Source organism: Myotis davidii, unplaced genomic scaffold (assembly GCF_000327345.1).
Source record: "Myotis davidii unplaced genomic scaffold, ASM32734v1 scaffold142, whole genome shotgun sequence".
Classification (NCBI taxonomy): domain Eukaryota; kingdom Metazoa; phylum Chordata; class Mammalia; order Chiroptera; family Vespertilionidae; genus Myotis; species Myotis davidii.
The window spans coordinates 5,079,058-5,092,016 of record NW_006294400.1 but is presented as its reverse complement, the minus strand read 5'-3'; the positions used below and the strand labels follow the sequence as shown (position 1 = coordinate 5,092,016).

Here is a 12,959-nt window from a genome sequence, read left to right as displayed (position 1 = left end):
TTCCCTAAAAGGGGAAATGAGGCACCATCCCCGCGAGTCCTGGGGTCACGGCCCCTCCTCTTTCTCACCTCCCTGAGGGACCAGCCACCAGCTCACCTGAACAAAGATGGGGAACACCAGGACCTTGGGAGCCAGAGTGACGTAGGTGCCATAGCTTGAGTGTGGGGTGTGTGGCCTCATGACTGAGCAGTTCTGGTAGTTCCCGTGGCCCTTCATGGTCTGCACCGTCTTCATCAGCCGAGACTTCTTCCCCAGGCCCGTATAGGACTTCCCTTTACTGGGACTCCCCGATTCTGTAGAACAGAGATGGGGGGCCGTGAGACACTGCCATTACCCCGGCAAAGGCATCCCCTCTGCAGAAATAGGGGCAGACTCAGTCCACAGCCATCTGCTGTGAGCATCCGCTACGTGCCAGGCCCTGTGCAAGGTGCTGAGACTACAGGGAAGCCTCAGAAGGGCCTCAAGGAGTTCCCTCGCCACCTGTGAGAGATACTGACGTGTAAATAAGCACCCCACGGCGAGCACGGAGCTGGGAACCACCCACTGTGACAGGGGGTGGGCGGGGGGTGCAGACCCCCATCTGGTGACCCAGGGTCCACATCAGACCTATCGGTTTGGCCTCGTACTTAAAAAAAATCAGGAAATCTCTCATATGTGAAAAACCAGGAGATCTGACCTCACCAGACCCACAGTCCCACGTAGAACCATCACTCGGGGTACAGTAGTAAGTGCCCAGGTGGCAGAGCACTGCTCTCCGCTTCCACCATCCCCACCGCCCCCTGCACACACCCAGCTCAGCGCACCCACTCCATCGCCTCCCAGGTCCCATGGGCAAAGGGTCTAGAGACCCAGTTTCTGCGGTGGCAGCAGAGACGGTGGGCTTGCCCGGGATGTATCGAGATCCAGCCTCTATCAGTCAAGCGAGTTGGGGCAGCCGGGCTCACCTCAGCCTCTAGAACAATGGTTCTCAACCTTCTGGCCCTTCAAATACAGTTCCTCATGTTGTGGCCCAACCATGAAATTATTTTCGTTGCTACTTCATAACTGTAATGTTGCTACTGTTATGAACCGTAATGTAAATATCTGATATGCAGGATGGTCTTAGGCGAACCCTGTGAAAGGGTCACCTGACCGCCAAAGGGATCACGACCCACAGGTTGAGAACCGCTGGTCTAGAAATGAGGAGTGGCACCTGCTGCCCCAGTTCTCAGGGCAGAGTACCAGCTTGAAGCCAGATGGCTGTGCCCAACGCCCACACCTCTGCTTACTAGCTTGGTGACCTTCGGCAGCTCACTTCCCCCTCCCGGAGTCTTGGTTGCCTCAACTCTAACGACAGCACCAAGCTCACTGGGTTGCTGTGAGGATTCAATGAGATGCTCCAAGTCAAGCCCCCAGAACAGTGCCTGGGACCTATAGGTGTGCGACAAAAGCTGCTGACTTGGGGTCCTTGTGGCTGTGATCCCTCCACATGGAAGAGCAGGTTAGCCAGGCGCCTCCGGGTTTTTCCTCTGGGAATCCTGGGCTTGGTCACAGCCAGGAGGTCCTCCCAGCTGTGCCACCAACTCACAAGTTATTCTAATCAGAAAAAGGGGAGAACAAGGGAGGGGGATGGGGGAGAGACACCCGCTGGGAAAGAGAGCAGAAGACTGCAGGGGGGTCCTCTTTAAAAGGCAGTGCTGGGCACACACTCTCACCCTGAACCGCGGTGGCCCACAGAACTTTATCATGCCCCGTCCAATGGGCAGAGGAGCAAAACACAGAGGACCTGAAACGCCAGGGATTCTAGGACGCAAGCAGGCAGGAGGTAAACCCTGGAGCATTCGGGCTCCATGCAGCCCTGGCCCCTCCAAGGGTTCCTGCTGCCAGCTGGGCACCTGACCAGTCTTCCTTGACCTGCATGTCCCCAGGGTCAAGGTCTCCTTCCACTACCCCCAGTCTTGGAAGCCAGAGAGTGAACAGGTGGCCCGACCCCGCTACACCTCAGGGAAGCTCCCCACCAACGTGAGGTCCACAGCCTCAGAGGAAAAACTCAGCTCAGAAGGTTTCACACTTGCTTCCTACGCCCACCGCACACCCCTGCTCCCCAAGCGAAGTGAGAAAAACAAGTCGACACCTCCCCCACAAGTGACCACCTATCCCTGCCGTATCTCGGGGCAGCACTCAAACCATAATCACTTAAACCACTTCCTGACTCTTTGGGGAGATGCTGAGAGAAGAGTAGAAAGAGCCCAAGTCAAGGACAGGGGTGGGGGAGAGGGGGAGAGATGTCTACCCCAGGCCAGGTCCAAGCTGCAAGATCCTGGCCCCTTTGCTAGAAGAATCCGTCCTGCACTAGACTTATCAGGGGATCACTTGGTCAGTTATATCAATGTCTAACCCAGGGGTGGGCAAACTTTTTGACTCGAGGGCCACAATGGGTTCTTAAACTGGACCGGAGGGCCGGAACAAAAGCATGGATGGAGTGTTTGTGTGAACTAATATAAATTCAAAGTAAACATCATTACATAAAAGGGTACGGTCTTTTATTTTTTTAGTTTTATTCATTTCAAACGGGCCGTAGTTTGCCCACGGCTGGTCTAACCACTGTACCGCCCACCTGAAACCAATGTACTATTGAATGTCAACTGTAATTGGGAAAAAAAAAATTGAGATCCCGTCCTGTGTCTCTCAGGATTTCAGTTGGACAAGACACCTGAACACGAGCACTGGCTTCCCCAGAACCCCTTCTCTGAGGTACCTTCCCCCTGTGAGCCAGAGTTCTCTCCACTACAAAGTGGGGACTGTACAGGCTACTGCATTGCCTGCCCCAGGGCCAGTGTGGGGGCATACAGGAGAGACCTGATGGGGACAGGCTTGGTGAATGGAACCGGACATGAGTGCACAAGGGGCCATTACAAACCCCAAACCAACCAATAATCCACCCATCAGGGCTGGCATTAGGACAGGGCTGCTGGGCCTCAAACATACTGCGACTGGGGTGACAGGGGCAGCCTGGAACTAGACTTCACACAGAGCAGGCAGGCCACACAGGACTGCCAAGCAGGGGACTGAGGCAAAGTAGACCGAAATTAAAGAAAGGTACCCTTTGCTGGTCTGGCCCTGAGCCCCCGTCTCAGATGTTTAAAAGGATGCATCTCTTCCCTTCCCCAGCGCAGCTGCCCAGGGCAGTCACAGCACCTTTGCTCGGCCTTGGAGAGTCATGAATGAGCCATTTGACACACACCCCTGCCTTCAGGTGGAAAGGGTTTGCTCAGCTCCATTTTATAGGCGAAGCTACTGAGGCCTGGGTGGTTGAATGACTTGCCCAAGCTCATTTGACCAGTGAATGGTACATGGCAGGATCAACCCAAACTAGGTGGCTGCCCTGCCCTCAAGCCCCCTCTCCACACACCCCTGGATCATGTGTGGCAAGTGGGCGTAGTTCTCCAAACTGGGTTTTGAAGTATCTTTCTAAAAAACCAATCCAGATTGCAACCCAGATACTGAACTCTGTGAAGGCAAGCTACTTGACTTCCCTCCTGCTACCTCTGACCACCTCTGCCCCAAACCCCCATACCACCCTTTTTGGCTCTAACACCGGCTTCACGGACCAAACACAGTAACTGTTCGTCTTTGCTCCTGGCAGCCATCCACCCCGGCAGTGGTGAATCTGAGGCTGGGCTGCCTTCACAGGGCAGGGGACAATGCTGAGGGTCACAGCAGCCCAGGGGAACATGCCAACCACAAGCGGGCAGGCACCCCAGGCCTCAGAAGGGCACCAGACCCCATTCAACACAGGATGGCTCAAAGGAGGTCAGGGGAGCCCAGCCAGAGGAGGGGACAGAAGTAGGCCCCCTGGTGACAGACAGCCTTAGCCTCTGGAGCGCCCTGAGTGTGTCTAAAGGAAGCTTTGTGCCCCGGATTCCATGCCTTCCTCTGAACCCCAGGACTTGGAGCTATGCAGACTCGATGTCTGGTAAAGAGCAAAGATGTTCTTGGAGACCGAAAGGATGTTTATTATGAAGGAAGGTCAAGTTCGTCATGTAATGCATTCCGAAAGTTATTGTCAATTATTAACATCGTCATCATTGCTTTACTGTCCTCTCCCCACAGCTGAGATGGCTGTGCCCTTCGTGGGCCACTAAGTAGTATATTATTCTCAGAGGGGAATCGCAATGTGGACACAGGTTGGGAGGAGAGCAGAGCGACTCGGAGGCAACTCTCAGGCTGAGAGGAAACCAATTCCCAACCTCTAGCCCCCACAGGCGACTCGCCTCTCCAGCCTCACTCTGTGGCCCGTCCGCAGACCCCTTGAGGCCACCGGAGCCACTCTCCTTCGGTCAGCTGAGTACAGAAAGTCTACTGACCACTGCCCTCGGTCACACGTCTGGCACTGGACACAACAATGAGCCGGCCCAGGCCCTGCCCTTAATGAAGTCACCACTTAGCAGCGGCATCTCCACTCTAACCTAATGTACCAACTAAAAGCTTTGGTAAAATTCAGTGTTGAGTCACGATCAGACTCCTCTCTAGAAGGAACACAGATTCATTTCCGACAGAAGAGGCCCAAGTACCCAAATGCCCCCGCCTGGAGAGGATGAAGATGTCCATCGGCAGCACGGAGCCTCATGGGAGCCCTTGCCCCCCCGCCCCCCCGCTCTGCCCTCCCCGAAAAGGCACGGGCATTCTTCCAAGTAGCCGCTCTAAGCAAGCGTCATCTTCACACGACTGATGGAGGTGGACGCAAGCACAAGTGCAAGTGGCTGGGAGAAGGGCACTCTCAAGGAAGAGGGTCAAAGGGCATTCTGTGGGCCCTGGAGGAAGGACTCAGGCATACCCAAGGTAGGCATCACGAACCACCTGGCAAGGCTGGTCTCAACATTCTAGTCAGAAGTCTCCAGCAGGCGCACAGGGGGCCTGAAGGAATGCCCAGCACCAAGACTGCTAGCTCAGGCTTCCTAAGAGAAGGAGTCGATCTTGAGCCCCGCTTCTCTCCCTGGCTCTTAAGAAATCGGCCCAGGGTTTGCAGGCCAAAGGAGAGGAATCATTCAAACAGCAGAGACATTTGCACTTCAAAGACATCGACCCTCTGTGTAGCATCTCTCCATCTACTACCCACACCACTACCTTCTTTAACTCTCCCACACCCTCTGAGGTGGAAATTACCAGCCCCATTTTATAGATGAAGAAACTGAGGCTCAGTGAGGGCACAGGAGTTGATCAAAGTCACACAGCTAGGACTCTAATTTGAAACCTCTCAGCTCCAAATTCCATGCCTCCCTTCCATGCAGACCTGACCATGCTGCCGACAGCACCTAACATCTATTGGTTGCTCAGTAAAATTTGGAGGAATCTCAATTGAATGCCCGAGTCCTGCACACCATCTCTTAGATAAGATCCCTGTTTCTTCCTCCTTAGGCAGACTCCAAGGCAGAAAGACACGGGTTCGGTGTGGGAGAAAATGCACCAGGAGGAAACAGAGTCTGCCTCAACCTGGGGGATGGGGTCTTGACCCTGTTGAGAAGACCTCCAACCTCAGAGGAGGAGGCTGGGCCTGGCCTCCCGCTGACCTCGCCATCTCTCAAGGGCTCGGAGGGCACAGCAGCAGAGGACCAACTCACCTTCGGGGATGGCATCCTCCTGGTACACAGGCCGCAGCAGCTGCAAGGCAAAGGCAGGAGAACCACCTCAGCCCCAGGCGCAGGGCAGGACCACCCGGCAGGCTGCTCGCCCCAGCCCTGCGATGGGAAGGGAACACCTCGGGGCACTAGGGAAAACAGCAACCCTGCTACCAAACTGAAAGGGGGCTTGGAAATAAGGCCAGAAACCTCCAGAATATTAGAGTTCAACAGACTATAGCTGTCAACAATTCTAACCCCTGGGCCAAGTCCCCGCCTTCCTTGAAGGCAGCTTGTTCCAAAAAATGTTCCATGGAACGTTGGCATTGACCGATGCTAACAACCCTGCCACAGGGTGCGCCCCAGGGGGGTCTGGGAAATGCTGAGTGAAGCAAGGTTAAGCCCCCGTCTCCAGTGCAGGGTGCCTGGAGCAGGCTCCAATGGGCCAGTATGCATTGGGATAGTGCTCAAACTTATTTGACTTCAGAACACTTCCTCCCCCCCCCCCAAAAAAATATCTCATGGGGGTAATGTTTTGGGGCACACACTCCATCATCCCACCCTGCCATCCTGTACTGTCTGCGTTCACACCTTTTATGACTGGGGACTCCCCCCACCACCACCCACGGCAGCCCATCCCATTGTGGGAACGTGCAGGCTGGCACAACTCTTCCCAGCTCATCCTCCTTCTGAGGAGCAATCTTCTACCTTGTGACATCCCCTGGGTCTGTGTCTATGTCCTGAGCCCACAAAGGCCCACCTGCTCTCCACACCCAGGACAGCCCTGCAGCCACGGAGCTAACACACACTCCCATCCCCTTGCAGGCTCCTCCCCACATCATGTCGAGTCTTTTCCTGGCCTCACACAGGGACCCATGCCCTTCCCCTTCCCCGAACCAGGTGTCCATACCTGGCTCCCAGGGTTCAGCGGGGCCAGGATGATGTAGTTGGGGTCGGTGGGGGCAGTGGCACGGGACAGCGCCGGCAGGGTATGCTGGCCCCCGCGCTTGGCCACCTCGGTGTAGCGCTCCCAGCCTCCGAGCAGCAGCCCGTCGGAGCTGTCACATACCAGGTGGCAGCTGTGGCGCTGCTCAGGCCGAGCCTGGGCCCCGTGGGCGCAGTTCTTCTCCCGCTTGTTGGGGGGCAACTGGAGGTCATGGGCTGACTTGCAGGACGCCCGCCGCAGGACCCCACCATCCGGGCCTGGCTTGACTTGGGGGACCAGGCGCCACACAAGCAAGATGATCTCACTGGGGCAGCTCCTGGAAACATAGAGAAGTTGAGTCTGGGGGAGACCAAAGCCAGCTGGGGCCAGGGCCTGCAGGGGCAGAGAGGAAGAGTATGGGAGGGGGAGAAGCCCCTAATGTCCGAGCGGGAAGGGGGACAAGAGACCATGTGAAGCAGAGATGGCATAGGGTTCCCGTAGGACAACCCTAATGGACTGGCAGAGTCCATCAGATTCAATTAGTGACGTCTGTGGGCAAAATACACGCCAGGAGGAGCAAGCAAACACCCGCGGGCGTCCATTCATCCAGTCACTTTAGAAGCAGGCCGGCGATGCGCCATGAGGGTTCTACCCCAGCCGGCCAAAATCTAGAGGGCCCAAGCATTTTCAAGAGTCTTTTTTTTAAATTGGGCATTTGACACATTTGCAACATCTACACACCCTTTCAAACAATGGGCTTAGCTGTGAGGTAGCAGGAATCATTAGCTCAAGTAGAAAGCCACCCCCTGGAACCAGAGGGTTGGTTTGAGAGCTCCTTCCCTGCTGTTTGCTCTGAGCCCCGAACCTTCCATTTGCAGGCTGAGAACCCGATTCCCTGAGGGGCAGAGTGAATTGCTGACGGCTGGGCAAAGGGGGGAAGGATAAGGCCCTGTGCCAGGGCTGGGGAGGGGAGGCGTGCCGCCAGCCGGGCCTCAGGCAGCCCCTGGCCCCTCTCACCGGATCTCGTGGGCCAGCTCCACACATTTCCAGTGCTCCACCGGCCTCTCGTTCAGCTGTAGCACAGTGTCCAGCTGCTGCAGCCCTGCCCTGTCTGCTGGGCCCCCTGCAGGGACAAAGAAAGGACACTCAAGGGCTCCTCAAGCCCACAACCCACTGGAAGGACCTGGGGTCCTTTGCTTCCCCAGTGACCCAGGACAAGGACTGCCACGCTGTTTCTTCATCTGTGAAATGAGGGGCTGACCTTGGTGGCTCCCAGGGACCTCAGAGGAACTTACCCTTCACCTATTCACACTTCTCTGCTGCCGACCCTTCCAGCGAGTCCCACCCCACTCCCCAGGGCCTCCCAACCTCTGAGAGCCCTTCTTTGGTACCAGGCTCACCCACTTCATTCATTCCTTCAGCATCAAGTGCCAACCTCGTGCCCAACCCCCGGCAGGCACTGGGGTCACCCAGACCACCGAGCATTGCCTTCTCCTGAGATGCTCACGCTGTGATGAGGAGAAATCTGTTCTTTATGGGAAATAGGAAGGGGATGCCTGTGTTTCAGTGCTACCCAGGCTTGGCATAGGATAAAATGCCAATTCCTAAACAGAGTTCAGAAATGACTCCTTTTCCCATGCAGCCATTATTGAAAGTATAGGTTTAGTTCCTGTTTGAAATGCCGGGGAAGCCAAAATATAAAAATCTATTTTCATTTTGATAAAAACACACAGACAAAAAAGAGCGGGCCTATTTTCATAAACCTCAATTTTATCTGTGGTCATTTGAAAATATTATTCTTTTCGTTTTGAAAGACAAGGCCACATGTTGCTCCACTCTGGGGCTCCCTTACAGTCCACGGTCCTGTTTGCACAGCCCGCGTGCGCGGCGGGAGAATGGGGCTGCGTCACCCAAGACACTCACTTACCCGAATCCACCGCCTGGACGCGGACCGGAGAGTCACAGCAGATGGTGAAGCCGAAGCCATCCTTCCCCCTCGGGATGGTGATCTAGGACACAGCCCGGCCCAGTTACTCCCAGGAGCCGACCCAAGGTCAGGAAGCCCACAGGCCCCACCCCAGAGCCATCCTCCTCTCTAACTGGAGCCAAAAAGGAGGCTGGCCAGCCTCTCACCGTCCCTGTCTCGGCCCAGGCCTCTTGACCACTGGGTTGTGGGCCAAGCAGGAAAGCTGGGAGCTCAGGCCGATGTGGAGGCCGGGATGGAGAGAGCATTGAAAGGGCAAACCTCGCCCTCCTCGGCCCAGCTGACATGCAGCCCTTTCCCAAAGGCCCACTGGACCTGCACATCTGCACTTGGCCTGTGAGCCACTGCCTGCTTGGTCCCTTTCTCCTTCTTAGAAACAAAGCCAACCTGGTCGCTGCCTTCCCAGAGAACAGGAGGAGGAAGACAGGGACACATACACTCACACCCTCAAGTCAAAGGTCACAGGGCAAGTGCTGGGGTTCTCAGGGCTGTCCATCGCCAGAACTCGAGGCATCCAACAAGGGCTCCCAGGTGAGGGGGCAGGTGGGGACACAGTCAGGGCTCCCCGCTGGACCCGCACTGGCCACTGACCTCACTGTGCCTGCTGAGGCCCGTGGGCCCATGTGCAGGGCAGCTCCACAAGCCCTCCTTTCAGAAGCCCCCTGGAAGGGCTGTACCATCGGATGCTCTTTACAAGGCAGCTATTGAGTTCCTGCTGCATGCCAGGCTCAGCTGAGGTATGGACGCATGAGGCCTGGGTCTCTGGCTCCCAGAGAGACATGAGGGCACACAAGTCTTTCCGAAGCAAAGCAGGACATGACAAGTATTATAGCAAAACACGAAGGTCGAGCTGGGAATGGCTCTGTGTGCTTGGCTTCACGCACCGCAGGAACGCAGCAAGTGCTAAGTTAATGAGGACAGCCCAGCAGCACCCCACTGGCAGTGGGGAGCTGGGGGCTGGCAGGGGCGGGGGGTGCAATACAGTCTGCTGACTCAATTCAGTTCCGTCTTGCTGTGCTCCTCCTCTATGCTCCCCCAATTAGGCTTTGGGCAGAGTGCAGAAGGCCCAGCCTGGCCCACCCAAAAGAGATTCCAAGCTGCTGGGAACAGGTGCATGAAAGCAACAGAAGACAGGTTCAAGGGGGCTCCAAGAGACCCCCTGGAAGCGGATGGAGTGGGCCCTGGCGAGGCACAGGGAGGGTGTCCCAGGCAGGCTGGGAAAGAAGCCAGCTCAGCAAGCCTGGAAAGGTCAGGGCTGCCCGCCTGTCAGGAGATTCTCTTCAAGGCTAGGTGCCTGGCATTCACCTGCCAGCTGTCCCCAAGGTCGGGCGTGAGGAAGGGGAGGGCCAGGGGCCCAGGGTGGCCAAGGCGCTTGGAAGCTGCCAGGAGGCCCCTGAGGCTCTGCTTCCCACCAGCCCTGGGACTGGATTCAAAGCAGAGTTTTTAAAACAGGAAATCTGACAGACAAGGGGAGGGGGGAGGGGGCAGGAAAATACCCTGTTCCCATAAGAATTCTGGGAAAACACGCAGCTAAGACAGGAAGAGAAAAAAATGGAAAGAAAGAAAGAAAAACAAACGCTGGAGTAAGTGCGGAAAGCCAGGCCGAGGCCGAGGGGAGCTGTCAGGAGCCAGGTCCACTCCACACGACCAGGGATCCTAGGGGCCTGGCGACTCACCCGCGACCCAGGCGGAAGCTGGGATTCCAAAGTCTTGCCAGCGCTCCCCTCGTCCTACCCCACCAGGCCCACCGCCCCTCTGGCCTCGGCGCAGGCTCTGGACACGGGTCCTAGCCCCCTGTTTCAGGCACGGTGCTGACAATTAGGGACTGGCTCCAGAGCGGAGTCTGGAGTTGAACTGTGTGCTCCAGCAAAGCAGCCTCCCACATCCACACCCTGGTCTCCTCATCCAGGTGGCACCGTGGACTGGAGCGCCTTCTGCCTTCCTGGGCACTGGCCTAAGAAGAGCCAGCCGGGTCCCTGGTCCAAGACAGCTGGGGGTGGGGAAGGCTGGGAAGAGGAGAGGGCGTGAGGAAGCAAAGGGCGGGACCGAGGGAAGGAAACAGCATTATTCTCTGGCCATCGTGAGCACTGGCCACGCTGAAAAGGCGGGGCCCCAAGAACCTGAGCCTCACTGCAGCCCTGAGTGGAAGGCAGGGCTGGTTTTAAAGAGGAAGAAAGTGAAGCCTCCCGCTCTCCGTCCTCCTCTCTGACCTCAGGCCTCGGGGTCAGGAGGTGAGGAGAGCAGCCCCGCCCTGAGTCCGGGACCTCGGTGGTGGCTCCTGGCAGAGGCCGTCCTTCCTGGGGGTGGTCCTTGCTCTTTCCTGTCTGGGGCAGGAACCGCCACTGCTCCTGGATCTCACCCGTGGCCGCACCTCCCTTCTGCCCTCCTGCCTGGTTTCTGGGCTCTTCCACGCCCAGACTTCATCTCCAGCTGCCCCACTCATGGACTATACCAGATGCCTTGGCAGGCGCTACACACAACACTCCATTTATTCTCCAGCATCATCCCCTGGGCATTAGCATCCCTTTCCACCGACGGGGAGACTGAGACTCGGGGAAGAAAAGTGACGTGCTCAAGGGCCACAGCTGAAAAAGGCAGGGCTGGACCTCAGTCCGGGTCTGACAAAAAGCTGGTGCCCTCAATACTGCCCTGGTTCCTAGCGCAGGCTTGCCTTGAACTTGAGCCCCAGAGCCCCAGGCCCAGCCCACACTCCTGCCGGGCCCCATTGTGACTGCAAGGTGCCTGTAGTCCCAAGGTGACCAAGGACTTCTTGACCTCCCATCCAGTGCCCTCGCAGCCTAAACCACTCCGCCACCCCGGTGAGGCAGGGGCCACTCTGCCTGGCTCCAGGAGGGTGGGAGGGCAGGGTGGGGCCGTGCAGGGAGGGAGGACTAAAGGGAGAACCTGTGGGTCTCTGGCTGTGGGGCCGCCGTGCAGGAGACCCCTCTGGGCATCTCCCTTGCCCCTAAGGCTGCCTGTCCCAAGGAGCCAAGACCCAGGTTTCAGTCTGTGCATGAAAACACACAGAGGGACTTTTCTGTACTTACACAATCGGAACCATTTCTTAGCTCCCATTCCCAAAATCTGGACATCCCTTGCCTGCACCCTCACTGACCCCGTGGCTTTTTTTTTTTTTTTAAGGGAAAATGTCCATCACAGAAGAAACTCAGAGACTAACGGATCCTCGCTCCCACTCTGCCCTACGTCCTAAGACTGGAGGCTGAGAGGCCAGACCCTCTTGGTGAACTTGGGCTCCAGAGCCAGAGGACTCCGGATCCGCCTCAAGGTATCCATGGGGAGGAAAGTCCTGTGTGCATGTCCATGGGTGAGCGTGTACGAGAAAAATCTCATGTGCGCCCAGAAACAGAAACATCCTATCTCACATGCAGGCGCGCACTGACTCAGGCAGAAACAGTCACACAATCACACACACGCGCACACAATGCAGGACAGGCACTGCTGTCCCATCGGAAGTAGGGAACGTTTGCAAAAATACAAGGGTAGCAAAAAAAAAAACCCACAAACCCCGGCGGCTGAGCAACTTAGCTACTTGCCTTCTCAGGCCTGGGGCAGTTTTTTAACAACCACGCTGCCACAAAATAAGAACACAGAAAAGCAATCAGTAATCTCACGAGGGACGCCACCCAGCCACTGGTTAGGACAACACAGAGCTGGACCCCACCGGCCCCTAGAGAGAGGGGCAGTGGGCGAAGGCTGGGTCTCAGGTCCAGCTCCTGCCTCTGTCCTCCCCTTAAATCAAAACGAACCCGCAAAGGCGCAGGAGGGGACAAGGACGGCCACGAGGGGAGAGAAGTCCTGCTAGGCTAAGCCCCCAACCCTGACCCCCAGGGACACCCCATGCCGCCCCTCAAAGGGCCGAGCACCCACCTGGCGGTAGCGGCGCTCCGAGCACACCTTGCAGAGCCCGTTGAAGCGGTTCATGGCTGCAGGTCCTGCTCCGCGGCTGCCCCATGAAAACCCAGCTCTCCCCCCAGCAGCAGGAGCCCGCACTGCGCCCCGTCAGCCTGGCATGACCGCCCTGGGAAGCCCGCCCCGCAGAAGAATGGCAGGAAATCACCTCTCACCTCCCCAGGCCCTGTCTGCGCTGTGTGCCTCTGCGTGATAAGCCCGAAGGCTTCCTGAAACCTCAGAATGACAAGGAAGAGGGAGAGTTTTATATTAAAATTCCTGTCAACTAGTTAGTATTCCCCGGGCCCAGCGGGGAGAGGGCGCCTTTGTTCTGGCTGCATTCTCCGCCGTGGGCCGCTTGGTGATTCCAGTGTTCTCACAAACACCCCTGGCCACAGGAGAGTCCGGGCAGAAAACACGGCCCACTCTCTACCAGTGCTGCCTCTCCCTGCAAATCCCAGGGTCCCCCCTCTCCCCCGCAAATCCAGGGGATCAACCCAGCCTACGGAATCGAAGCCCGGCTCAGGGGGTTGTGCCCTCAGAC

General features: G+C 57.0%; 1 protein-coding gene across 1 annotated transcript in view; it reads right to left on the bottom strand.

The window, feature by feature from the left end:
* LOC102775557 (regulator of G-protein signaling 3) overlaps positions 1-12,593 on the bottom strand; it is an 87,599-nt gene extending 75,006 nt beyond the window's left edge. Inside the window, exons 1-6 of the mRNA XM_006768612.2 lie at positions 12,395-12,593; positions 8,450-8,531; positions 7,540-7,645; positions 6,508-6,859; positions 5,601-5,640; positions 97-293 (exon numbers count right to left, since the gene is read on the bottom strand). Of these exons, the coding sequence (XP_006768675.1) occupies positions 97-293; positions 5,601-5,640; positions 6,508-6,859; positions 7,540-7,645; positions 8,450-8,531; positions 12,395-12,448 (831 nt within the window). The 5' untranslated portion in view covers positions 12,449-12,593. The remainder of the gene's footprint in view (positions 1-96; positions 294-5,600; positions 5,641-6,507; positions 6,860-7,539; positions 7,646-8,449; positions 8,532-12,394) is intronic.
* Between the last annotated feature and the right edge of the window lie 366 nt (positions 12,594-12,959).